Source organism: Phacochoerus africanus, chromosome 8 (genome assembly GCF_016906955.1).
Source record: "Phacochoerus africanus isolate WHEZ1 chromosome 8, ROS_Pafr_v1, whole genome shotgun sequence".
Lineage (NCBI taxonomy): Eukaryota > Metazoa > Chordata > Mammalia > Artiodactyla > Suidae > Phacochoerus > Phacochoerus africanus.
Genome location: NC_062551.1, coordinates 13,062,894 through 13,090,823, shown reverse-complemented (window position 1 = coordinate 13,090,823; position 27,930 = coordinate 13,062,894). Strand labels below are relative to the sequence as shown.

Here is a 27,930-nt window from a genome sequence, read left to right as displayed (position 1 = left end):
TTGTAGGGAATGTTTTTTTTTATTATTATTACACATTCAATTTCATTTCTAGTGATCAGTCTGTTCATTTTAATCTAGTTCTTCTATTACAGTTTGCAGGCTGTCTCTAGAAAGCTGTCCATTTCTTCTAGGTTGTCAAATTTTTTGGCATATAATGTTCATGGTATTCTCATATGGTTTTTTGGTATTTCTGCAGTATCCGTTGAAATTTCTCCTTTTTCATTTCTTATTTTTTTTCTTCGCTTTTTTTTCTCTCTTCTCGGCGAGTCTGGCCAGAGGTTGGTCAATTTTGTTTACCTTTTCAAAGAACCAGCTCTTAGTTTTATTGATTTTTTTCTGTTATTTTTTGAATCTCTATTTAATTGATTTCCTCTCTGATCTTTATGATTTCCTTCCTTCTGCTGACTTTGGGTTTTGTTTGTTCTTCTTTTTCTAATTCATTTAGGTGGTGGGTTAAGTTGTCAATTTGAGATTTTTCTTCTTTTTTTTTGAGGAAGGCCTGTATCACAATGAATTTCCCTCTAGATACGGCTTTTTTGGCATCCCATAGATTTTGAATGATTGTGTCTTCATTATCATTTGTCTCGAGGTATTTTTAAATTTCCTTTTTGATTTCTTCATTGACTCATTGGTTTTTTAGTTGTTTAGTCTCCACATATCACTTTTTCTCATTTTTTTCTGTGGTTGGTTTCTAGTTTCATGCCATTGTGGTCAGAGAAGATACTTGAAATAATTTCTATACTCTTACATTTGTTGAGATTAGTTTTGGGAGTTCCCATCGTGGCTCAGTGGTTAACAAATCCCACTAGGAACCCTGAGGTTGCAGGTTCAATCCCTGGCCTTGCTCAATGGGTTAAGGATCCAGCATTGCTGTGAGCTGTGGTGTAGATCAGACATGGCTCGGATCCTGTGTTGCTGTTGCTGTGGCTGTGGCGTAGGCTGGTGGCTACAGCTCCAATTAGACCCCTAGCCTTGGAACCTCCATATGCCACAGCTGTAGCCCTAGAAAAGACCAAAAAAAAAAAAAAAAAAAGTTAGTTTTGTGCCCCAGCATGTGGTCAATCCTTGAGAATGTTCCATGTGCACTTAAAAAAAATATATATATATATATATATATATGGATGTAATGTCATAAAAATGTCAATGAAGTCTAACTTGTCTATTGTGTCATAGGATCTCTGCTGCCTTATTGATTTTTCTGCCTAGAGGATCTGTCCATTGATGTGAGTAGGGTGTTAAAATCTCCTATTATTGTAGTCCCTTCTTCACTTTCTCCTTTTACATCTGTTAGTATTTGTTGTATGTATCTGGGTGCTCTTTTATTAGAGACATATATATTGACAATTGTCCTCTTCTTGAATGGATCCTTTTATCATTAAATAGTGTCCTTCTTTGTCTTTCTTTATGGCCTTCATTTTAAAATCTATTTTGTCTGATAGGAGTATTGCAATTCCTGCTTTCCTGTCTTTTCCACTGGCATGAATATATTTTCCCGTCCTCTCACTTTCAATGTGTATGTGTCCTTTGCCCTAAGGTGAGTCTCTTGTAAACACCATATTGTAGGCTCTCGCTTTTTTATCCAGTCTGCCACTCTGTGTCTTTTGATCGGGGCATTCAGTCCATTGACATTTAAGGTAATTATTGATAAATATGTATTTATTGCCATTTCAAACCTTGCTTTCCAGCTGCTTGTGTTTCTTTGTTCCTTTTTCTGGTTGGATGATTTCCTTTTATTTTATTCTTGTACACTTTTCTTTTTAGTTTTTGTGAATGTAATGTTTGGTTTTGATTTGTGGTTGCCCTGTTTTTCAAGTATGTTAACCCCTTGCTGTATCTGCTTGCTTTAGCCTGATAGTCATATAGGCTCAAACACATTATATATATTAAAAAAAAAAAAGCCTAGATTTTCTTACTTTCCTTCTCCACATTCTATGATTTTTTTTTTTTTGTCTTTTTGCCATTTCTTGGGTCGCTCCTGCAGCATATGGAGGTGCCCAGGCTAGGGGTCCAATCGGAGCTGTAGCCACCGGCCTACACCAGAGCCACAGCAACGTGGGATCCGAGCCGTGTCTGTGACCTACACCACAGCCCACGGCAACGCCGGATCGTTAACCCACTGAGCAAGGGCAGGGACCGAACCCGCAACCTCATGGTTCCTAGGGATTCGCTAACCACTGCGCCACGACGGGAACTCCCATTCTATGATTTTGAAGTCATTTTTTTAACATCCTTTTGTTTGTCCTTTTGCTGTTCCTTATGTTTATCATCACTTTTACAATAGGGTTTTTTTTTGTTTGTTTGTTTTTCATTTTCGATTTGTATACTGGCTTATTTAAGTGATTGCTTTCCAACTGTGATTTCCTCCATTCTATTTCTTCTTATTTAGAGAAGCCCTTTCAGTATTTCTTTTAGAGTGGGTTTAGTGTTGCTGTACTCTTTTAGCTTGTTGGAGAAATTCTTTGTTTCTCCTTCTGTTTTAAATAATAATTCTTGCTGAGTAGAGTATTCTGGGCTGCAAATTTTTGTCTTTTAGAATTTTGAATATATCTTGCCACTCTCTTCTGGCATGTAGTGTTTCTGTAGAGAAATCAGCTGATAGCCTTATAGGGGTTCCCTTATAATTAACACTTTGTGTTTCTCTTGCTGCCTTTAGAATCCTCTCTTTAAATTTTGCCATTTTTTATTATAATGTCTTGGTGTTGGCCTATTTGGGTTAAACTTGTTTGGGGCCCTCTGTGTTTCCTGTATCTTGATATCTGTTTCCTTTAGATTTGGAGTTTTCAGACATAATTTCTTCAAATATATTTTCAACCCCCTTTTCGTTTCCTTCTGGAATTCCTATTATGCATAGATTGGCCCAGTTTATGTTATCCCATAGATCTCTCATATTGCTTTCATGTTTTTCTCATTTGATTCTTTGTCTGCTGTCCTGATTGAGTGATTTTCATTATTCTATCTTCCAAGTCACTAATTTGTTCCTCTGCATTATTCATCCTGCTCTTTAGTGCCTTTAACTCAGTTTGTCTCTGCAAGTGAATTTTCTAATTTTTCTTGGCTCCTCCTTATATTATCTAGTCCTTTTCTAATGTAATCTGCATTACTGTTTATACCTGCTCTTAATTCCTTCATATTCACCCTTAACTCCTTCAGTATTTTCACTATCTCCCTTTTGAACTCAGTGTCTATTAGACTCCACTGTTTCAGGTGATTTGCTGCTTTAGGTGAATTCTCCTGTTCTTTTAACTGGGAATGGTTCCTGAGCTTCTTCATTTCACTTATACTTTCCCTTTTCTGTGAGTTTAGGGAAACACAACTACTGTAGTCTTGGAGGGATAGTTCTATGCAAGAGCACCCCTTTGTGTTTTGTAGGGGTTACTATTTATTTTCAGCCTGGGAGTTTGGATATTTGCTGCTTCTTTCCTTGGCATTGAGTAGGCTGTCATCCCCCTGAGGATATTTCCAGGGAAAAGGAGACAATGAGCAGGGCCTGGTTGCTGGGCTCTGGACAGCAGCAAGGACCTGCAGGAAGTTGATGCAGGCTACTCCTACTTGCAGGGCCCTGAGAAGTGGCCATGAGCCTCTGGCAGATTTAGATGGTGCCTGGAGCATTTGGTAGTGGCAGTGGCAGGGCCTGTGAGTTCCCAGGGGGGTGAGCAATAGTGGGTGGTGTTCGGTCACAATGTCCTCCTCTGCGGTGCCTTGCTTCTCCTGCGGGCCCAGACCTCTTCCCAGGATCCCTCAGCTCCCCTGCCAGGGGTGCACCGCTCCATAGCCCCTCAGGCTGTCTCCACCCAGCCAACCCTAGTCCTCTCCTTGGAAGTGACCTCCAGAGCCTGAGTCTCAGCGCCCGGCCCCCACCTGAGTGTCTCAGACTGTGGTGTCCAGGGCGGTGGGGCAGATGATCTGCGTGGCGCTCACTCCACTTTGCCCTCCTCAGTCCAGCTGCTGCGCTTTTCTCGGTGACTTTGAGGTCCCTGGGTCTCGATTGATCTCCCCATCGGTTAGGTGGCTCCCCAGGGTGTGGGTTCCTTTACTCTTTGACAGCTCCTCTCAGGAGTGCTAGTGCTGTCCTGATTCCTTTTCCCAGTTACGTGGAGCGTTTATTGCCCTTTTCGGAGGTTTAAATTCTTTGCCAGCATTCAGTAGATGTTCTGTGCGAATCGTTCTACATGTCATTGTGGTTTTTTCCTCAGTGATGCAATTATGTGTTTATTTAAAGAGAGAAGAGAGGGAAGATAGGTGTGGAGAACATACAGGCACAGGCAGGCTGCAGGGGTTGGGGGGTGCAAAGGGGGAGAGAAGGAGACTCAGAAATAGCAAGAGAGGAAGAGTGTAGTTGTGTGTTTTTGATGTGTTTGTGGGAGAAGGTGAGTGTGACACCTTGCTCTTCTGCCATCTTGATCCTTCTCTGAGGTCCCTCGTTTTCTTACTGAACTTTTGTCTCCAGGTATTTTTGGTGTAGAGACCTAAGGTTAATTCCATGACAGAAGAAACAGAAGTCAGGGCCCGTGTTGTTTCTTGTCTGGACGGGAAGACTCAGAATTCGCCCACCCCAGGTCGGACCCCTGTGCTTCCTCCTCACACAGAAGCACAGGGGACCTTTCCTCCCTCCGCCCTGGCAGGTGGGCGCTGTCCTGGTCAGGAAGGCGGGGAAGCAGCTGGGCATTGACTTAAATCAGTCCTCGGCTTCAGAGCTCTCGGTGGTGGTGCCTTTCATCCTGCCACCCAGCAGGTGAGTGTTAGGCTGTTCTATTGTGTTGGGAACATGGACTGAGTTTCCACTGAAGGCAGATTGGTCCATTGCCTCCCACTCAGTAGTCCTAAGGGGATCCAGAAGTATTTCTGTCACGTGGATTTCTTTGCTTTTTTTTTTTTTTGCATTCCCCCTCCTCCTTTTTACAACCCCATTCTCGTCATAGGGAATTTCCCAGGTTAGTGGTCAAATCAGAGCTGCAGCTGCCAGCCTACGCCACAGCCACGGCAACGCGGGATCCGAGCTGTGTCTGCCGGATCCTTAACCCAGTGAGCAAGGCCAGAGATTGAACCCACATCCTCATGGATACTAGTCAGATTCACCAATTTTCACCGAGGGCAAGAACCAGCTGGAGATTCAGAATCTGCAGGAAGACTGGGATCACTTTGGTGTGTGAACGAGCTCACGACAGGAATGCCTGATACTTGTCTGCGATGCTTTAATTTCCTAAGCGTTGTAAGGAGTAGTTCCTTACTTGATCTTTGTAACAAGCCTGAGGGCAGTTACCAAGTTTGCCTGTTGTAAGGTTGCGTTTGCTGACGAGCAGGTTCGAGGAACTAGAATCATGTAAAGGAAGCTCTGGCTTCTTGCTTGCCACTTAGAGTCACCGCTGACACTGAGGCTGGGAGGAGGCCTCTTTGGTGCAGAGAGCTGAGGACTCTGGGTCTGGTTTCGCCGTAGAGCCCCTGCTGAGCTCCCTCCTGCGCAGGATGCCGGAGCTGGAGCGTCTGGAGATCCTGAAGCTGGTCAACTGCCCCGAGACCTTCACCCCAGACATGAGGTGCATCCTGGGCGAGTCTCCTTCCGTGCGGGGCTACTTCGTCCTGGCGGGAATGAACTCCGCCGGCCTTTCGTTTGGTGGAGGAGCGGGGAGGTAAGCGCTCCAGCCCGGCCTGCTGGGCTCCTCCTCTCTGGAGGTGCTTCTTGTTCACATGGTCTGGGACATACTCAGTCCAGGGTGTTCGGAGGAAGAGGAAGACCCGGTAGTGAGAGAGCTGTCCCCTTCAAGGTACTCACCGGGGGAGGCTCTCCCCGGCTTTCGGAAATGTCACTGTGCCAAGTGTTTGTGGGATTCCTCTTTCGGAGTCAGCCTGGAGCCTGGGGGATGTTTTGTTTTTTTGGTAATATTTATGGTCATAATAATTGTTGTTCATTCATGAAATTGGAAATAAAAAGAGTAGGTTTTGAGTTCCTGTTGTAGTGCAGCAGAAACAAAGCCGATTAGGAACCATGAGGTTGTGGGTTTGATCCCTGGCCTTGCACAGTGGCTTAAGGATCCGATGTTGCCGTGAGCTTGGTGTAGGCTGCAGATGCAGCTTGAATCTGGCGTGGCTGTGGCTGGCAGCTGTCACTAGCCATTCATGTCACTATGACTCCATATGCCATGGGTGTGGCCCTAAAAAGCAAGAGTAGGTTTGGAAGATGATGAGATTGCAATAGACATATGTGCCTACTCAGAGTTTCCCGGATGTAGTTGCTCAAAAAACAGTTGGGGAGTTCCCGTCGTGGCGCAGTGGTTAATGAATCCGACTAGGAACCATGAGGTTGCGGGTTCGGTCCCTGCCCTTGCTCAGTGGGTTAACGATCCGGCGTTGCCGTGAGCTGTGGTGTAGGTTGCAGATGCGGCTCGGATCCTGCGTTGCTGTGGCTCTGGCATAGGCCGGTGGCTACAGCTCCGATTCACCCCCTAGCCTGGGAACCTCCATATGCCGTGGGAGTGGCCCAAGAAATAGCAGCAACAACAACAACAACAACAAAAAAGACAAAAGACAAAAAAAAAAAAACCAGTTGGGTAGGGAGTTCCTGTTGTGGCTCAGCAGGTGAAGAACCCGACTAGAATCCATCCATGAGGATGTAAGTTTGATCCCTGGCCTTGCTCAGTGGGTTAAGGATCTACTGTTACCATGAGCTGTGGCAGGCCAGCAAGTGCAGCTCTGATCTGACCCCAGCCCAGGAACTTCCACATGCCGCAGTTCGACTTGCAAAGCAAAACAAAACGAAACAGTTGGGTAAGGAGACTAAAGCTGATGACTAAGTTTCTGGACGGAAGCTTAGAATAGTAAAAGCGATCCCTGGCTGCTTCTGTCTGATGATGTTTTTCTCTCTCTACTGCTGTGAGCAAAGGCACGCACAGCTCGTTTTTCCTACAGGCGTGGGCTCACTGGTACAGGAATCACACGTCAAGGGCCAGGTTCCTGTGATGAAGTCTGTTGTAAGGAAGGATGTCCAGCCCAGTGACAGGAACCTGAGGACAAGCAACAGGAGGGCAGGGATCTGCTTTACTCTGGCCTCACAGTCCCCTTTATGCTTTCGTAGCTGGTACAAATGGTTTCACGCACAGTTTTTGTCCTTAGCGATGGCAAATACGTACACCTGGTTACTAAGGATGCACAACAGTTCACAAGTGGACACGGCCAGTGTAGTTCAAATGTCTGTTTATTCATTTATAAACTTAGTAACATGAAATCATAATTGAAGTCTGGCTTGATAGAAATACAGTGCGTACTGTTAATCTGGCATTCTCAGAGGGCAGAAACGCTCGGTCCCCGTGTGTGCCCTTCTCACCAGGGCTCAGGGGAAGAGCCCAGTTACTAAAGTGCCTTGAACATCTTCAGGACCACACGCTGACGCTACACTGAGACTGAAGAGGCTGGGCTGAGCTGCACACTGACAAATGCAAATGAGTCCCAGCACTTGACAGTACTTGCAGAGATGTTTTCATACCTCCCCGGAGTTAACCAAAGAGGAGGGGATTGGCTGTGCTGCTTGGAGACCTCTCGCTGAAACGAGCTGCAGCAGCTTTCAACTCCCAGTCATCTGCCGAAGGTACTTTTTCTCCGTCCTTCCTGTCCTCACCCACCATGTGACACTCTGGAGTGTAAGGCACTAGAACCTGACTCGGAGGAAAGCGGTGCTCCCGGATCTGGTTCTCGGTGTGCATGGAAAACCTGGCATGGATCCACTGAAACAGATGCTAAAAGTATCCTCTCCACTTCTTAGAGTTTCTGTCCTTAAGAGACAGAAAAACGAGAAGGCAGACGGTTTGCCAAGGATAAAAATAGGTGTATCTAAATATGAGAAAAATGGCCCATGAAGAAATGTGTAATTCTCCAAGAGCTCTACTCAGAGAAGTCCAGACTCTTATTATACAAGGAACAGCTCTGGAGTTTCATGGGCAAGGAGAACATAACGAGATACAAAAAATACTCAGTCCTCTTGAAAAATAGTGTATTTGCAGAGACTGCAGATGCCAGCCCCGTAGTGACAATGAAGGAGCCTTACAACTCAGCACCTTAAAGTGGAGGGCAGAGAGGCGGGGTGGGGCGCTGAAAGACAGCCCCCCTGCTCCTGCAGGGCCTGGTTAATGCCCGCGACGTCAGCCGCCGTCTCTTCCACCAGCTGTGCTTCTACTGCGTCCATGTGCCTGCACGGGACGTGCCAGACGAGAATTCCTTACTCATGAGAAACTTTTCTCTACGTCATATTGATAAAACGCTGCTTCTGTCAAAATTTGTGAGAGATGGGGTGGGAGGGTGTTCAGACAGAATGAAAACAGTAGGTTATATGCTTCAGTATTAAGCACTGTTGACTTCTCTTTTCTTAGATACTAAAGATGAACCCTGCTGACGACACTGGCCCAGAGACAACAAAAAGATAGAAAAAGGAACCTCACAGTTAATGCCTAGAAGCCAGTCCACACAACACTTCTCCCAGGACAGAGTCTGGGGTCAGAACCAAGACCTAGTTCATGACGATCCCCTTCTATCTGACCCAGGTTCTCAAGGGACGGTGACGACTCAAATGCCAGCAAACGCGTCCAAAGGCCAGAGGAGAAAAGAGCTGGAAATCACAGCAAGGAGGACACCTTTTAGTGAAGCAAAATCGCTTTAGGAAGCTCCTATCATTCCTGCCACACATGTGCTGGCAGTGGGGGGGGCTTCACATCTCAAATGCATGCAAAGGCAGGTAAAGGAGAAAGCTCACTTTTCATGTTTAGCTACGTTTTTGGAAACAACAGCCCAGGAAAGAAGCGATGCAGCTAAAACTCTTGGTCTGTACAAGAAGGTGGATCCGGGGACAGCACACCTCCTGCTGAGACTCAAACGCAGAAGCGACAGGCTCTGCTCCTGCCGAAATGGGAATTGTGGGGCCAAGGTGAGCCTAGGGTTCATTACCGGGCTAAAGGGCATCTCTGCATTTGGGGGTACAGGGACTCCCCAGAAGAGCACTAGAGATGTAGTGGCAACTGCTGAGTTCTCTCGCCTGGAGCACACCCTGCTGGTGCAGTGCTACGTAACCGAAACACAAGTTGAGGGACATCGAATGGGCTGTCCGAGCAAGTAGGTCTTGTCCCTTTTCGCTCTACTTTCTGAATTAGAGCTTTCGTCACCAGGAACTCATCACTGTCAGTCACATGACTGTGGGGTTTACACGTGGCTTAAAGACCTAGGGGCTCACCTCAAAGCAGGAGACGGCTGGGGGAGACATGCCACCTGGGTTCTTCATCTGTTTGAGGCCAGCACACTTTGTGTTTCTAGGTTCAAAATGATTCTCCAGTTGAATATGCTAAGAAGATTTTGGCGCCCCTCTCCCAAGAGAGCACACGCGGTGATGACATCACTTCAGAGAGAAGAAAGTACCAACCACCTGAAACAAAGGTCTAGGCACCCCTTCGACAATCCTTCCCATCTCTAGGGTGTGGTGAGTTATCACAGAAGGCAAACCCATGCGGTCCCCCTGCTCAAGACTGGCAGTGACCCAGGAAGGAGGACGTTCTGATTGTCAGTGATGCCTGAGGCAAGAAAGGGTCACCCCTTCAGTTTTGGACCAAACAGAGAAAACGACCAGATTGATAGATACTGCCCAGAGCTGACTGAGCCAAAGGTGACTTCGAGGATGGATTGTAAAGTGCAGAAGATAAATATGTTCCAGTGAACAAGCGATGCCCCCAGAATCTTAACATCTTGTCAGAGTCTTAGGAGTGTGACCCGTATTTATGGACAAGATGTAACTTACTTACATACAAATCTAGAATTTCTTTTGGATTCAGTCCCAAATAATCTTTCATCTGTAAAGAGGACACTGCAGTGGCGCAGAGCATCAGATACCTTTAGGGCTACATCTCTTTCCATCTTTTTGGGTCAGATGCTGCAGGACACCTGTACTGGCCAGGGCCCCATGTGCTGCTCCCCCACGTTTCCCAGCTGCTGTTCACTGCTCTGCTCTGCTCTCCAGCTGGACAGAACTCTTCTTTGCCTAGAAGCAGTATCTGGTGTCCCCACCCAAGAGAATTCCAATTACACACTCCCTCATTAAATTAATGAAGCCCTTGTAAGAAAGCAGACACTTAAGTCAGTGATCAAGTGAGTGAACAGAAATCCGGAGAAATGCCAAAGCCGGCAGACACCTGAGAATTTTAAACTCCTGTAATACAAGTGGATTTTTTTTTCTTTTTTTTTTTTTTTAGGGCTGCAGCTGCAACATACGGAGTTCCCAGGCTAGGGGTCTAATCGGAGCTACAGCTGCCAGCAGCCTACACCACAGCCATAGCCACACCAGATCCAAGCCTCATCTGCGACCTACACCACAGCTCATGGCAATGCCGGATCCTTAACCCACTGAGCGAGGCCAGGGATCGAACCCGCAACCTCATGGTTACCAGTTGGGTTCGTTAACCAGTGAGCCATGACGGGAACTCCAAAAACAATTTTCTGTAATATACTTATGGACCGGTCAGAGCTAATGCACCCAAGACAATAAAGGCTATGGTTAATTAAAATCTCTAGCAGCAGTTTGTTAGCAAATTCATTGTGGACATTCAGGGGGAGTTCAGTGGGGGGATGGATCCCACAGTCTGTGGGATCCAAGTTTCACCCTCAGAAAACGGGGACAGTGCTTACAAGCATGCAGGGCCCTTGTGCTACCTCAGGTCCCTTGCTGTTCCAGAAGATTCAGAGAGGCGGCTGGAATGAGAAGATGGAGAGCAGACCGTGGGCTCAGGTTAACCTCACTCACCCTCCACGCTCGGAATCCTCAGTGCACCCGCGTGTGTCATCTCTGTGTGACCTGCCTGGTCTCTGCAGGGAAGCAAAACCTGGGGTCCTAGTAGCTCTCTTCAACGCAGCATGGCCCCAAGGACGCTTGTCCTGCCTCCCCAACCTTGTTCGAAAGGGAGGGAAGGTGGGGAGACAGTAGGCTGAACCGAGCGTCCCATGCACTTAGAGAAGAGGCGCGCCAAGGTCGGAGGGCTCGACTCAGGGAGCTGGAGGAAGAGCAGTCGTGTTTGCACTGAAAACTCAGTGCTGTTTGCGGGCAGTAGCAACACAGACGGCAACATGGTCTTTCCCTTGCAAACTCAGGCTGCCTTGTTAACCTAGATCAAAAGACCCACCAAACCCTTCTGCTTACAGAGATTCACAAGAGATGAAGAAAGTGATAGGCAGATGGCTCTGGCCCAACAGTCTTGATAAGCGACTCGTTACGGAGCCCAGGACAGGTAACTATATCCTCAAACCCACAGGTAACGCCCACCCCATACCACCACTGAGGTAGATGGTCATCCTCTTGCTAGAGGTGTCGGGGTGCCAACCCCCAGCACGACGGCGTGGGAGAAGGGGCTGCCAGGCTCAAAGGGGGCTAGTCCCAAACTGGCACCGACCCACCAGCACTGACAGGTTCCTCGGAGAAAAGTGAGCCCCACAGAGATGGACTCTTACCCAGAGGCCTGGAGGCCACCAGCCCCCCCGCTTCCAAAACACAGCATCTGACGTTAGGCTGCCACCGTAACCCGTGTCCGCAAGTGGAGGCTTCGCCCACCCTGCCTTCCTGTCACTAAGGGAGCGCGCGACCAGCCCAGAGTGAGTATCGGGGGATGGGCAAACTCCAGCAGGGAAGCGAGAGGGTGCAAAGGACACGCTTAAACGCTTAAAATTCTATCAAGGAGCTAAGAGGTGGGAGGCCAAGGTTAAATCCAGAAGAGGGATGGGACCAGGAGGAGAAGAAAAGCTCCTGAGATGATGAGAAGGTGAGGAGGCGGGAGACTGGCCTGGCATTACTTTCCATGCAAGTCACTTAGCTCCATGTCATCCTTTCGGCGTTTATGGGTGAAGAGGGAGGGGACGGGGTAGAGCTTGGCCTTGGCCTGGAACCGGTGTCCCGCGATGTCAATCTCATATTCTCCCCGGTTGATGAAATCCGCTGTCACCACCTGTGCTTCCCCCGTGTCCTCGGAAAAATTGTGCACGAAGCCCAGGCACACGTGGCGCTCCAGGGTGTAGCCGTAGGCACTGCTGGTGGTCTTGCCCACGTACTGCCCGTTTCGGTAAATGGGCTCCCCCCACCAAGGCCAGAGGTCCAGGTCTGTGTCATGGTCGTCCAGGATGAACATGGTGAGGCGTTTGTACACCCCGTTCTGCTTCTGCTCCAGGAGGGCAGCTCGCCCAATGAAGTCCACCCCCTAGGAAAGAGAGGCAGCACTGAGACGAGGTCTGCACGCAGGCCTGGTGCTGCTGCCGCGGACCACACCCCCAACACACACCCCCCAGCAAGCTCCAGGCCAAGGCTGTGTTTCCCAGGCTGTGGAAAATGGCAGGCACGAGATGAAAGATGCCTTCAGAGAATTTTTTTTTTTGTCTTTTTTTTTGCTATTTCTTGGGCCGCTCCCACGGCATATGGTGGTTCCCAGGCTAGGGGTCCAATCGGTGCTGTAGCCACCAGCCTACGCCAGAGCCACAGCAACGCGGGATCAGAGCCGTGTCTGCAACCTACACCACAGCTCACGGCAACGCCGGATCGTTAACCCACTGAGCAAGGGCAGGGGCCGAACCCGCAACCTCATGGTTCCTAGTCGGATTCGTTAACCACTGCGCCGCGACGGGAACTCCAGAGAATGTTTTTGGTAACAGGCACACATCGCTCTCTTTTCTGTTCTATAAACACATTTCAGTAACAAGGCCACAGAGAGCAAAAATACTTAGGAAGAAAAATCACTCAAAAATGCTTGCTAGAATTGCTTGAGAAAAGCAATGTTTTTATATAATCTCAACAAAAACTTCATGCATACATATCTGTATTCGATGCATAAATATTTACATATGCATATGTACAAAAAGAAGGGGAGGATAAACTCTTAACAGTGACTCTCTGAAAAGATAAAATGAGTGATTTTAATTTTCTTCATGTTTTCCCCATTTTTGCTCACAAAGAACACCAGCAATCTACTGTGTAGACAAGGAATTACTGCTGAGGTATTCTGTTAAGTGAAAAAAGCCAGGTGCAATATAACCAGTATGTGGCATCCAACCATCTGAGTTAAGAAAGTGGTGAGGGGAGGGAGTTCCCGGTGCGGCTCAGCAGTTAACAAACCCGACCAGCATCCATGAGGACTCAGGTTCGATCCCTGGCCTCGCTCAGTGGGTTAAAGATCCGGCATGGCCGTGAACCGCAGTGTAGGTCGCAGACACGACTTGGATCCCATGTGGCTGTGGCTGTGACATACGCCGGCAACCGTAGCTCTGATTCGACCCCTAGCCTGGAAACTTAGACATGCCTCACAGGTGGTCAGAAAATGCAAAAAAAAAAAAAAAAAATCCCCAAGACAAAAAGTGGTGAGAGGGACATGACACAGTCCTCTGTTCACACTGCAGGGAGCTCTCCAGGAGGAGACACAGGAAACTGCGGCCCTGGTCAAGTGGGCCGTGGGACTGGGTGGGCTCAAAGGTGGGAAAGAGACTTTTCACTCATGACTCTTGAACTGTAACTTTTAAAATCATTTTCATATATTAACTTTGGAAAAAAAATAGGCAACTGAATGTAAAGTGACTCATTTGCACACATATTCATGGCATGTTAATGAATCACCAGTCAACTCAGAAAAACGGCCCAGAAAGCCCTGAGTCTCGGTGCCCCAAACAAGTGTTGTCTATGTATTGTTTCCAGAACGAGTGTTTTATGCCGTAGGTGCATCTTCTGTGCTGAGGGCACCCGGATCGTCATCACTGAGGCCCTGACACCTGCACCCTTTCCTCCCACAGCGGCTCCTTCTGTGCCCACGCAGGCTCCCTGCTCAGGAAGCAGAGGACAGAGGAAATACACGCAGATACAGTACCTTGTCTAACTTCACCCGAGACTCTCGTCCACATTCCAGGGGCGTGGTGAGTGTGTTTAAATCTTGACCCCAGAAGGCAAAAAACTTCTCAATTCGGAGACTACGGAGAGCATAATACCCAGCATTCCGGATTCCGTATTTCTGCCCAACACTCATCACCTCGTTGTACACGTGCAGGGCGTACTAGAGGGAGAGAGGAAAGGTGCGTAACCAGCAGAGCTTCGGCGTCGACCGTGGGATGCGACCGGCAGTGCCTGACGGCTGACACTGCTACTCGACGAGGGGGAAAGCTGTCCACCCGCCTGAGGAACCAAAGTGCTACAGCCTAGACTTAAGCTCCACAAAAGCAGAAGCAGCCTCATCTGTTCACTTCTCTAAAATGCCTAAGATCTAAGCAGTACCATTTATTACCTAGTAACTCACAGAAGCTCTCACACTCAGTACAAGACCAGCCCCGTAACTGCCTCTCCATCAGCCACACGTCCTCCGCTGGCTTTATTCTCCTGTCCAGATCCCCAGTCGTGGGCCTCCCCTCGGGCCCTGGCCTGAGCAGTGAGTCCGCTGGTGCACGTCACTCTAGACGTCACGTGCGACTCTGCTCTCAGAGACCCAGAGCGAGTCACAGGGACCCCGGAATGCAGAGCTCGCCTTCCCGTGTCCCACCACTTCCGGCCTCTCACGTTTTGTTCTTGGCTCCGTACACATGTCAGTATCAGGCAACTTCAATGAACACAAGTCTTCCAAACGGAAAGCAAATAATCTAAACATACTAGCCCAACATCAATACACTGTTTAACTTTAAAAAACTGTAAAACAGAGAGAAAATAAGACACAAAGGAATAAACAAAACAGATACTGTGTGATCTCACATACAGAACCTTCACCCCACCCCATCCCCAAAGAGCAAACAAGTTTTGTCATCACCGGGGGGTAGAGGGGGACTGGAGGAAAGTGGTCAGAAGGTCCAAACCTTCAGTTACCAGGTCAGACCAGGGCTGTAATGGACGACGTGATGACGAGTGGACACTGCTGTACGAGACGGGTCCAAGTTGGCAGTACCTCCTGAGAGGTCTCAGCACCAGGAAAACATTTTTTTACTGTATCTATGTGAGGTGATGAATGGTAACTTAACTTACTGCGGCGATCATTTCATAGGCTATGTAAGTCTATGTACTGTACACTTTCATCTTATACAATGATGCATAGAGATTAAACCTCAATAAAACTGGAGAGGGGGTGCAGGGGACAAAACCTCGGCTTGATTGGTATTGCAGTTCCTCATCCTGGCCGTGTATGCTGCTCTATAAACGGCACTACTGAGCTCAACGGCATCGACTAAACACACAGAGCACCAAGGTCAAGACAGCCTTAGATGTAGGACAGCCTGTGGTAGGCGTGTAAGTGAAATACCGCCAACAGCCAAGGCAGGTGGAGGAGACCAGCGGAGCCTGGCGGGGAGGTGAGAGGACGAAGGAGCTGCATCTGAAGCGGGCTCAGGAGCAGCTCAGGTTGAGTGCTCTGTGCTTGAGGTAAAAGGAAGACAGAGGAGGCAAGAGCTCAAGCAGCTGAGGACAACTAGTCTGAGGCTAGAGGAGAAAGGCAAGGGGGACAGTGCTGACCCAGTGCTCACGGGGCTTCCTCATGTTCCTACTAATTGCCAGGCATTCGGTGTGAACCAAACAACCTGTTGTCCACCACTGTGCTTTGAAAGGCATTTCCTCCAAGAGACAAGTGTAAGCCTGAGGACACAAAGCCAGCTTGAAAAGAACCTGGGCAGTACACAAATGACCTCTTGGACACAGGGAAAACCGTAAAATGGGACCAGCCCAGGAAGAGCAGGTAGCAGACAAGTCTCCCCCCTCCTGACGGGCTTGGCCAATTAACGACCTGGGAGCGGCACTGACACCTCGATGACTCTCTGGCAGTTCATGGTCGCTCCCTGTCAGTATCCGCAAAACAGATCAGCGACATGTGTCATCAACTAGTCGCAGTCATGAACAGCGCCTTCACTGTAATACTGTTACACTATTTCATCCACTTTTCTACACTCAGAAATTTCATGGGCCGATATGTGCTTCACGTACTAGAGCTTAGCCATGAGTGATGTGACTAATAAACACGATGAGGACACCGGAGGTCAATGCTACTTGTGACAACTGGGCAAGGGAAAGAAATTGGTCAAAATTATTTAGAACCAAGAAAAACTATTAGTTTATGCTAGGCTTGAACCCTGGAAATTCCAGAGAATCAACTAAAAAGTATAAACTACAGAACAGTCTAGGAAGGAAACAGGTTAAAGCCTTATTACACAGGAAAAATAGCTTTCATAAATCATAATCACTTAAAAGATACTAGAATAAAGACACCCTTCCAGAGTTCCCATCATGGCTCAGTGGTAACGAACCCAACTGGTATCCTGAGGACACAGGTTCAATCCCTGGCCTCCAGGGATCCAGTAGGTTAAGGATCCAGTGTTGCCTGCCCTGAGTCGTGGTGCGGGTCACCGACTTGGATCCCACGTTGCTGTGGCTGTGGTGTAGACCTGCAGCTGCAGTTCCTATGCGACCCCTAGCCTGGGAACTTCCATATGCCATAGGAGCAGAAAAGACTGATGAATTCACCTACCAAAAAAATTTTTTGCAACGTATGAAATACTTTCTGTAATAAAAACTAAAAATTTAAAAGCCCTTTTACATAGCAAAAAACCCAAGTCCAGACAAATGACAAACTGGGAAAAAAAATTTACAACTTATCAGAAAGAATGGTCTGATTCGGAGAAATTAAGAAATTAAGAAAAAGACCAGGAGTTCCCGTCATGGTGCAGTGGTTACCGAACCCAACTAGGAGCCACGTTGCTGTGGCTGTGGCGAAGGCCGGCGGCTAAAGCTCCGATTCAACCCCTAGCCTGGGAACCTCCATATGCCACAGGTTTGGCCCTAGAAAAGGCAAAGAGACAAAAAAAAAAAGAAAAGAAAAAAAAGACCAATAATTCAGTACAAAAATGGACAAAAGATGCGGCCAGAACATTTACTCTGTGCCAAGTACTTCTCTAAGTGCTGGGGATACAGAACTTAAGACAAATATCCCGGCCTTCAAGGAACCCATATTTAAACAGGGGTAAGCTGATGAAGAAAGTAAAGAAAATATATATTCTGAGACACTGCTAAGCACGACAGAGAAATAAAATAGGGAAGGAGACTACGGAGGAGGGGGGCTGCAACCCACAGGTCTTGTCACCAAGGTGAAGAGTGAACAAGAGCCAAGCGGCAGGTGTGGCCTCGAGCTTGGGAGGCTCTGTGTGGGGGAAGGACACGCCTAGGGAAGAGGAAGAGCCAGTGGAAAGGCCCTGAGGCCGGAGCATGGTCGGGGGAGGGGGAGGCAAGGGGACGGGGACACCAGGAACAGCAGCGTGGAGGAGGAGTGGGCAGAGCGGTGCACACCCTGCAGATGGGCTCTTACCTGCAGTAGACAGGTTTTGAAAAGTAGCTCAGAATATTACTCAGCCATAAAAAAAAACGACATAATGCCATTTATAGCAACATGGATGGAACTAGAGACTCTCACACTGAGTGAAATAAGTCAGAAAGACAAAGACAAATACCATATGATATCACTTATAACTGGAATCTAATATATAGCACGAATGAACCTTTCCACAGAAAAGAAAATCATGGACTTGGAGAACAGACTTGTGGTTGCCAAGGGGGAGGGAGTGGGAGGGACTGGGAGTTTGGGGTTATCAGATACAACTTGGAATGGAGTTACAATGAGATCCTGCTGAGTAGCATTGAGAACTATGTCTAGATACTTATATTGCAACAGAACAAAGGGTGGGAAAAAAATGTATACATGTAAGTGTATCTTGGCCCCCATGCTGTACAGCAGAAAAATAAATAAATTAAAAAAAAAAAAAAGAAAAGTAGCTCAGTCTCTTGCTTAAGGGAAATTAAAACTGCACAGATAAACCGTTCTGCACCCATCAGCCCAAAATTTGAGAACTCTCTGTGTGGTGCACGCAATAAAGAAAAAGACTCTTGGGGAGTTCCCATCGTGGCTCAGTCGTTAACGAATCTGACTAGGAACGATGAAGTTGCAGCTTCAATCCCTGGCCTCACTCAGTGGGTTAAGGATCCCATGTTGCCGCAGCTGTGGCCTGGGTCACGACTGCAGCTCAGATCTGATCCCTGGCCCAGGAACTTCATATGCAATGGGGCGGCCAAAGAAGAAAGAAGAAAGTCTTGGATTTTGCTTCCATATGCACAAAAACCTCAGACAGGATATAAACTAGTAACTCTATCACTAGTGGTGGTTGATGGGAACCGGTTTGGTAGCACTGATTACTTTCATAGGTTTTTATTTTTAGACCATGTACATGGCTTACCTATACAAAAAAAGCAAGGAACTTAGCTAAAGATGTTCAAAATTCCTTTCACACAGCCTACCTGCGTGAGCAAAGGCCCCAGCAGACATGGTGCCGGGATGGGACCCTGCCAGCACCCTCCTCCCGGTTCTCACCTCTATGGGGATGTACAGCATGAACCCTGGCTCGCCCGTGTGCGTCATGCTCATCACCCGGATGCCGTTGGCGTAGCCCACACTCATCTCCTGTGAAGCAAAGGGAGCAGGTCACCACGGAAACGCCTCAGGGAAGCGGCCCCTCCCCTCGCTGGAGGAATGAATGGCTGAGGAAACTCCTCTCCTTAGCTCTGCACCCTTTTGTCTGACCCTAAAGGGGACACGTGTGAATGAAAGAATTTCTTGCTCAACTTGGTGTTTTCCAGGTGTCAGCTGGGTCCTGCAGAGCAGAGCCCGGCCTTTCCAGCATCTCTTCTCATGAACAGCCTCGGGGCAGGCGTGCCAGCCAAGCTGCTGGAGCCAAGTGGAGGCCAAGTCTTTGACCAGGCTGCAATACTCCCTTCCCAACAGCCTGCTGAAGATGTGTTTAGTCAGGGGCATCGGGAGGAACGGAGCCCAGGCCCATGTCTCCTCTGACGGACAGGTCCTGAGCACCTGCCCCACAGGATGGCCACTGAACACATTTCACTGCCACCCTGGGGGCAGAGACTGGGGTTCTAATTTTCTTTCTTTCTTTTTTTTTGGTCACTCCCAGGGCATGTGAAAGTTCCTGGGCCAGGGACTGAACCCAAGCCACAGCAGCTACCCAAGCTGTTGCAATGACAATGCCAAACCCTTAACCTGTCACACCACAAGCGAGTGGTGCCCTGCTGTGCCACTGCTGCACTCTTTTTTTTTTTTTGCTTTTTAGGGCTGCACCTGTGGCATATGAAGATCCCAGGCTAGGGGTCGAATTGGAGCTGCAGCTATTAGCCGATTCCACAGCCACAGCCACACCAGATTTGAGCCATATCTGCAACCTACACCACGGCTTACGGTAATGCCGAATCCTTAACCCACTGAGTGAGGCCAGAGATAGAGCCCGCATCCTCATGGATACTAGTTGGGCTCGGATCCCTCGTTGCTGTGGCTGTGGCATAGGCCAGCAGCTGTAGCTCTGATTCAACCCCTAGCCTGGGAACTTCCATATGCTACAGGTGTGGCCCTAAAAAGACGACAGAAAGGAAGCTGAAGGAAGAGAGGGAGGAAGGAAGGAAGGGTGAAAGAAAATCAGGTGAGTTGTTTAGGGATTCACCTAAACCATTTCTTACCTGAAGATGCCACATACACAGAAGTTACTATGTGTACGGAAAAGAGGAAGCACTGCATGGAGAGAAGTGGACTGACCCTGACTGGCATTTTCTGACATCCGTGTCCTAATACTGTAACTTAAAAACTTAATCCACCGCAACAGACAGCAATAAGTATATAGAACTGACACTCAGCCAAGTTAGGTCCACTTCAAAGATATCAATGTTTATTAAATAAGGAGACCAGGAAGGTTGAAAAGTAAAGAAATGGGAGTTCCCGTCGTGGCGCAGTGGTTAACGAATCCGACTAGGAACCATGAGGTTGCGGGTTCGGTCCCTGCCCTTGCTCAGTGGGTTAACGATCTGGCGTTGCCGTGAGCTGTGGTGTAGGCTGCAGACGCGGTTCGGATCCTGCGTTGCTGTGGCTCTGGAGTAGGCCGGGGGCTGCAGCTCCGATTTGACCCCTAGCCTGGGAACCTCCATATGCCGCAGGAGCGGCCCAAAGAAATAGCAAAAAGACAAAAAAAAAAAAAAGAAAAAGAAATGCATTAATTTTGTTTCCTTAATAAAAGTCACAACACACTTTGTAGATGTTAACACCATGGTGAGAACATGTAATCGCCATCTCTATTAAAATATACTCCCTACTCATTGAAAACTAGAACTTTACCAGGACCTACCTTGCAGAACAGACTTGGGAAGTGGTCTGGAGTCATCGGGGCATAGGACAACTCGGACAGGACGTCCACAGCTCGAGGACCAATCAGATTGAGGGCTAAATGCAAAAGAACAAGAGATGTCAGGCCACTCCAGGTGAAGAGCTGAGCCACTGGGAAAGGTGTCTTCTGGCCTTGCTCACCCATGCCAGGGCTGGGTGGCAAGCCCGTGATAGCGTCTCTCTGCCCAGCCAACCCCAGAGTGGCCCCTGATTCTGGCAAATACACTTCCCCTGACAGGGCTGCTTAATGCAGCTGCTGACTCCTAGCACCTGAGAGCCTGGCCGCGTGTTTCCCCTTCCCAGGTACACGGAGGACAAACCTCCACAGCCTCCCTGCAGCTAGACCGGGATCATGAGGCCAGAGGTCAGGAGCCCACGCCCAGGGCTGGCCATAAACCCCCTGCACAATTCCTGTTCCCCTCTCCGCAGTGTGGCTACACGATGGAAAAAGCCCCAAACCAAAATCAGTGCCAGGAGAGCCATGAGGAGAGCTGCCCAGCCAGCCTGGATTCTGTCACATCCAAGCCAACTACATAGCAAATACCCTCAAGTGGACCAGAAAACAGCCTTGCTTCAATAAGCGTCTATACTTTTCCAATCTGGTAGCAAGAAGGTAGTCATCTTTGCTCCCACAGTGAACTGGGGAGGAGGCCTGGAGGAAGCTGGGGCAGGAGTCCACTGAGTGGGAGGTAGGGAAGGGGTTAAAGCTGGAATCGGGTGGCAGAAGAGGAGGTGCTGCTCCCTGAGAGGACTGCTGAGGAAGAGACAATCAGAAAATCACCCTGAAAAATTATTTACTCATTAAAAAAAGAAAAAAAACCTAAGGGGAAATTTCAAAGAAAATTCTTAGGTAATAAATATATTTTTTTCTTTTTTTAGGACCGCACCTGCAGCATGTGGAAGTTCCCAGGCTAGGGGTTGAATAGGAGCTATAGCTGCCAGCCTATGCCACAGCCACAGCACCTCGGGATTCTTAACCCACTGAGCAAGGCCAGGGATTGAACCTGGGCCCTCATGGATGCTAGTCGGGTCCTTTAGCGCTGAGCCACCACGGCAACTCGGTAAAATACTTCAAAAAAAAAGTTATTCAACAAATATTTGCACTCCTATATGCTGGCTGTAGGGGGATATAGCAGTGAATACAACGCACAGAAACGAAAGCACTAACTCATTCCACACTTATAAAAATATGGGGAATAAACAATTAATAATGACAAAGGAATTTACCATTACTTAAAAACAAAAAAGACTTGGAATCAGATGCAGAAAGAGCTATTTAAAAACAACAACAACGGAGTTCCCAAGTGACTGAGCGGGTTCAATCCCTGGCCTGGGAACTTCCGCATGCCACAAGCGAGGCCAAAATAAAAACTAAATAAAAATATGGGGAAGCATTAGAGATCAATCTTCTATGACCAAGAGCCTCTTCTAAGCTTCTTCTTTTTACTTCTTTTTAAGGCTGCAACTGCGGCCTTATCAAAGTTCCCAGGATAGGGACTGAATCAGAGCTGTAGCCACTGGCCTACACCACAGCCACAGCAACACAGGATGGGAGCCAAGTCTGTGACCTACACCACAGCTCAGGGCAATGCCGGATCCTTAACCCACTGAGCGAGACCAGGGATCAAACCTGCATTCTCGCAGACATTGTCGGGTTCAAATGGGAACTCCGCATTTTTCAAATATAGAGAAGGCAAATGGAGAAGACAAATCTGGATCAACGTGACTCATCTGGCCTTTTCTCACTCGGCTGGTCCCAGAGCGCCCCCTTACCAGTGTATTTCCAGGTGACGTCCTCTAGAATGAGGTTGCTGTCTTCTGGCATGTATTTCTTTAGCCAGGCCCAACAGTGGACCTGCTGGTCGGTTGGAGAAATCATGAAGAAACTGAAAGTGGGACCCAAAAATAATCAAAACCAGGCAGCAGGAGAGTGATCAGGAAGCACTCAATTCTCAGGTAGTTTCAAAGCAACAAGTGGGGCAAACGATCCCTTAGCTTCCGGGGAAGCCCAAGAGCATGTACTTCCAGGAGACAACGTCAGAGCAAAACAGAAGATTTGGGCTTCCTGCCACGCCTGAGACGCGGCATCTTCTCCCAGGGGAGGAACTCATTTTTCCACGGGGAGTTTTAATGAATCTGGTGGGTTTTTTTTCCTGGTGATTTTTTGGGGGTTGGGCTGCTAACAAACTGGCCTTGAGTTAATACAATGGCTTTCTGTGCTCGGGATAATTACGGTTCCCTGGAGAAGTGAGTCGATGCTCTGCCACAGCCAAGAGGGGCCGGGGGTGGTGCGGGGTCTGCAGAGCGGCGGCGGCAGCCGGCTCACCTGCGCTTGCTCAGCCGGGCTATGCTGCAGTCATTTTCGTATCCTCCACTCTCGTTGAGCATGCCGGTATGCACGATGTGGCCCACGGGCACATCAAGGTCGTTGGAGAACAGGTACTGGAGAATTTCTAATGCCTGATCCCCAGTGGACTGGAGGGTTAGGGAAGCAAGCAGAGAGAACGAACGTAAGACTCTCTGGCTGGGTCACGCAACCTGACGAGCAGGGCCGCTTGCTGAGAAGAATCGATTAACTGATTAACCGGGGCTTGTGCGACATCATGTGTAGGTTTAGTCCACTGCAAGGAGCTGCAGGCAAAGTGAGCTATTGATTCTAGTGATAAGTGGGCCTCTGCACGCAGATAAAGCAATAGAAACAAAGAGCTAAACATTCCAGAAAAATGTTCTAATACAGGTGAAACACTAAAATATGCCAGAGTTGTTACAGAATCACTTTTGAAGTGACACATGAAAAACAGGAGGCATTCAATAAACACGCCGGATCTGTTCTTCTGGTTCCCAAATACTTACTGTTATTTCAAACTTTGTGAAGGAGGACATGTCGATGACACACACGGCCTCCTTACAGCACTTGACTTCAGACTCCACAATCTCAAACCAGTCTGGCTTGTAGAAAGTCTTGCTCTGCTCCAAGGCCAGGAGGTCTGCAGGACAGAGAGAAACCAAAGGAAGACAGAGGAGGAGTGGATTTGTACTGGGGCGTCTCCTTGGTAGCTTAGTAGAGTGTAGTAGATTTTTATTATTTATTCTCCCAGAAACACAGTCTAGCTATATACATTTAAAAACAAGGTTTGGAGTTCCCGTTGTGGCTCAGCAGAAACGAATCTGACTGGTATCCAGGAGGACACAGGTTCAATCCCTGGCCTCATGCAATGGGTTAAGGATCCGGTGCTGCCGTGAACTGTGGTGTAGGTCGCAGATGCGGCTCAGATCCCGTGTTGCTGTGGCATAGGCCAGCAGCGGTAGCTCTGATTCAACCCCTAGCCCTGACTTCCATATGCTGCGAGTGTGGCCCTAAAAAGACACATAATACATAAATAAATGAAAACAAGGTTTATCATTATCAGGACCAAAAAAAGAACAAAAATGAGCATGTGCCTTCTTACCCTTGTCTGGCGGCACAAAGTACTTGGGCCTCTCAAATCCATGTTTCTCCATCCACCTGGCTCCTTGCGCATCCAGCCGGTCATAGAGAGGAGAGGTCCGTAACTGCCTCCCGGTCTGGAAGTCCCAACGGGGAACCTTCAGATCATACAGCAGAGCTGGGAAAGATAACAAGAGTCTCTGAAAGCCCAGGCCACGGAGCTGAGCACCCGATATTCTTGAGACTGAGTTGCTCCTATTCACAAGAGCATGCTTTCCAAGCTGCTGTAGTCTCATTTGCCAAACAGTACCCAGTGTAAGAGGCAAGTTCCAGAAGAAAGGATCCCATTCAAAGAGCTGGCACCGCCCCCCCATGGAGTTATGCAGCTCTGAGTCATATATTGACCCTGGGTCTTTGTTCATAATCACTGCTCCAAATACATAGGTAGAAACAATGGGAGAAAGGTCATAGTTCTGAACCTTGCTGAAGCCCCATAAGGGACATAGGTGGCTACAAAGTGTGAAAAAATGGCACCTGATTCTTGCCAGTGCCTGTGCTGTTGGAGCCTCAGACCTGTCACACACGCTTCCTAATATGTAACCATTCCTCAAGTGAAAGGACACACAGCATGCCTTGATTTGGTGGCTCTGAAATCTGACAGGTTGCACAGTATTGTCCCAGTGACATTATTCACATAACAAAGCTAGGGTCAGAATTCAGTTCTCCTAATGTCCAATCTGCAACGGCAACAAGTAAAAATAGCCAGAGAGAGTACGCTCTCTAGTCCCTTCCAGAGAGAAAACATCACACGAGGCCAGACGAGAGGTACGTCAGCGTGGAGGGAGGCCAGGAGATGAAGGCAGCCACACATGCTGGGGTCCTTCCCTGGGGCTTTAGGCTCTCCTTTCCCCTCCCCCATTTGCTATTACGCCTCTGACTTCCGTCTTAGGAGAACCAGACACAGCCACTGAAAGTGCTGTATCATCAAGAAGCAGCTCTGGCCCAGTTATGATTTGCACAGGTTCCAAAGTAACTATGGCCGTGCAAACCTAGACCTATAACAGTTCGCACTGTAACCAAGACAGCTGCTAAAAATAAAGACCCTTAGCAGTCACACATACTGCTTACCAAGCCCTTGAACTGCCTCGAGCCAAAAGTGAGCACACAGGGGTCAAAGGCCTCACCGTGCGCGGAAGCTCCAGGTAACTGAGGTAACTAACAGTCTATCCTTAACCTGGCCACAGGCAACGTAGAAACTTAGCCCTGACCATAAACATGTCCAAGATCTTTATCCATATGTTGGCAATCTGAGAATAGCTCCTCAGTATGGAAAAATGAAATTACCATCTGTTTTGGTTCAATTTGTGAAAGAAAAGTTGTCTCTAGAGGGCTCACTGGAAAATAAAACCAAAACAAGGTAGAGTAACATGTTAAAAAGAGGTCAATTCTTCAAAATCAGAGGAAAACAGAAACAAAGAGAAAGAGCAAGAATGTATGCTCTCTTTTTACGTAAAAAGTGGTTTCCTATCTTGCCAGCACATGATGGGTAAATGAGAGAGTCACTCAAAGAGGCCTGAAGCTTTGAGACGAACGTGGCCAAGCCTCTGCTTTGGAAAGCACACCATCTTCGCAAAGACGAAGCAGGGAGTGAAGGCATTCGCTCTGACAGAGCCAAGTGCGAGGAGGCGGGGAAAGTGCAAGAAGATGCTGCCAGGAGTCTGACAGGAATTACCACCTGTGCATCTCAGTCCACCTTCCTGGTCCCAGAGGTAAACAAGGTACAATCACTAAGGAAAATGCTCCATAAACATCCCATGGACATAAGACCTTCAACACAGGCCTCAAACAGCCAAACACCAGGAGTTCCTGTCGTGGCACAGTGGTTAACGAATCCGACGAGGAACCATGAAGTTGCGGGTTCGATCCCTGCCCTTGCTCAGTGGGTTAACGATCCGGCGTTGCCGTGAGCTGTGGTGTAGGTCGCAGACCCGGCTCGGATCCCACATTGCTGTGCCTCTGGCGTAGGCTGGCGGCTACAGCTCCGATTTGACCCCTAGCCTGAGAACCTCCATATGCCACGGGAGCGGCCCAAGAAATGGCAAAAAGACAAAACAAAACAAAACAAAACAAAACAAAAAAACAGCCAAACCCCAGAAGCCCAACTTGAAGCAATTACTAAAGAACCGCGGAAGCACCTGCTCCTCTGGATGCGAGCACAGGCCGCTGGGCAGATGCCGACAACCAGGGGCAGGAGGGACAAAGCTTCACTCACGCATGACTTCCATGACCCGGTGTCGAAGAAAGGTGCGGCTGCTCTGGAGGGCTCCAAAACGCTTCAGGTCCAGTTCCCAGACGCTTTCTGAGGGGTAGCCATGCACCATCCACTCAGCGAGGTACCTGTGTAGACAGATGGGCAACACTCCCAGCACTGGACCAGGTATCAAGCAGCAACTGAATCGAGAGACCCTATCCTGTGGTAGACGGGCTGAGCAATTATGGGCAATTTCCTTAACTTCTGGAAGAAACAAACTAGATCCATCTACCGCTCTAACAAGAACACTATGAGGGTATCCGCTCTAATGATACCCTAAAAAGTATCTGAGATAAGCCACAACTATCAAGAAATAAGAGGAAAATATACGTACAAGTGTACTCCATATTTACACATCCAGGGGCTTTTGTTCTGTAAAACAGTCGCCTCAGGAGAAGACAGTCATCTGGCTGTATCTCCTTTGCTCCAAACGTTTCGTTGGTAACTTCTATTCCCTAAGTCTTTTCAAAGCCACTCCACAACTCACATAACAATATTGACCCAGAGGTTCCCACTGTGGTGCAGGGGGCTAAGAATCAGACTGCAGCAGATCAGGTCGCTGCAGAGGTGCAGGTCTAATCCCCAGCCTCAAGCAGTGGGTGAAAGGACCCCATGTGGCCGCAGCTGTGGCTTAGGTCATGGCTGAGGCCTGATTCAATCTCTGGCCTGGGAATTTCCATGTGCCATGGGTGCAGTCATCAGTTAAAAAAAAAAAGTCAGGGGCTTCCCACCACGGTGCTACGGAATCAGCGGCATCTGGGGAATGCTGGGAAGCAGGTTCCATCCCCAGCCCAGCGGGGTGGGTTTGAGATACACCATTGGTGCACTAGGTCGAAGCTGTGGCTCGAATATGGTCCCTGGCCTGGGAACTCCATATGCCGTGGGGTGGCCAAAAAAAGGAAAGAAAAAAGTCATAAAACAAAGCGAGTAAATAAAAATTCACAGATAAAATCTAGTTTTAGGAGTTCCTGTTGTGGCTCAGCAGGTTAAGACAATGACTAGAAAACATGAGGATATGGGTTTGATCCCTGGCCTTGCTCAGTGGGTGAAGGATCCAGCGTTGTCGCAAGCTGTGGTGTAGGTCCCAGATGTGGCTTGGTTCCCATGTGGCTGTGGCACAGGCCGTCTGCTACAGCTCCAATTTGGCTCCTAGCCTGGGAACTTTCATATGCTACAGGCATGACTCAAAAAAAAAAAAAAAAATTAGTTAAAAAAAAAGTACTAGTCCAGAGAGTTAGTTCCCTGGTAGTGGTTAGGACTCAGTGCTTTCACCAGTGTGGCCCGTGTTTGATCCCTAGTCTGGGAACTCAATATCCCATGTTACGGCACAGCCAAAAAAAAAGAGATAAAAAAGAAAGGGGAGCTCAGCAGAAACAAATCTCATTAGGATCCATGAGGACACAAGCTCTATCCCTGGCTTCGCTCGGGGGGTTAAGAATCTGTCATTCCCATGAGCTGTGGTGTAGGCTGAAGACGTGGCTCAGATCTGGCATTGCAGTGGCTGTGGCGCAGGCCTGCGGCTACAGCTCCAATTCGACCCCTAGCCTGGAAACCTCCATATGCCACCAGTATGGCCCTAAACAGACAAAAAAAAAAAAAAAAAAAAAAAAAAAAAAGAAGTAAAGAAAGAAAAGGAAAATAAAGGAAAGGAATACTGGTCCATTAATTAAAAAAAAAATTTTTTTTGTCTTTTCTAAGGCCGCACTAGCGGCATATGGAGGTTCCAGGCTAGGGGTCGAATCGGAGCTGTAGCCGCCAGCCACACCAGAGCCACAGCAACAGGGGATGTGAGCTGCATCTGTGAGCTACACCACAGCTCACGGCAATGCTGGATCCTTAACCCACTGAGCAAGGCCAAGGATTGAACCTGCAACCTCATGGTTCCTAGTCAGATTTGTTAACTGCTGAGCCACGATGGGATCTCCTAAATTTTTTTTTTTTAATTGTGGTAAAATACACACAACATAAAA

At 48.2% G+C, this 27,930-nt stretch overlaps 1 protein-coding gene across 2 annotated transcripts in view; it reads right to left on the bottom strand.

The window, feature by feature from the left end:
* Window positions 1–7,171: 7,171 nt before the first annotated feature.
* PDPR (pyruvate dehydrogenase phosphatase regulatory subunit) overlaps window positions 7,172–27,930 on the bottom strand; it is a 43,940-nt gene continuing 23,181 nt past the window's right edge. For both annotated transcript variants that reach the window (XM_047789680.1, XM_047789681.1), the window contains 9 exons: window positions 25,922–26,046; window positions 23,672–23,827; window positions 23,076–23,209; window positions 22,549–22,697; window positions 21,996–22,108; window positions 20,185–20,279; window positions 18,375–18,464; window positions 13,860–14,042; window positions 7,172–12,209 (listed from right to left, as the gene is read on the bottom strand). In XM_047789680.1, coding sequence (XP_047645636.1) covers window positions 11,805–12,209; window positions 13,860–14,042; window positions 18,375–18,464; window positions 20,185–20,279; window positions 21,996–22,108; window positions 22,549–22,697; window positions 23,076–23,209; window positions 23,672–23,827; window positions 25,922–26,046 — 1,450 coding nt within the window. In that variant the 3' untranslated portion in view covers window positions 7,172–11,804. The remainder of the gene's footprint in view (window positions 12,210–13,859; window positions 14,043–18,374; window positions 18,465–20,184; window positions 20,280–21,995; window positions 22,109–22,548; window positions 22,698–23,075; window positions 23,210–23,671; window positions 23,828–25,921; window positions 26,047–27,930) is intronic.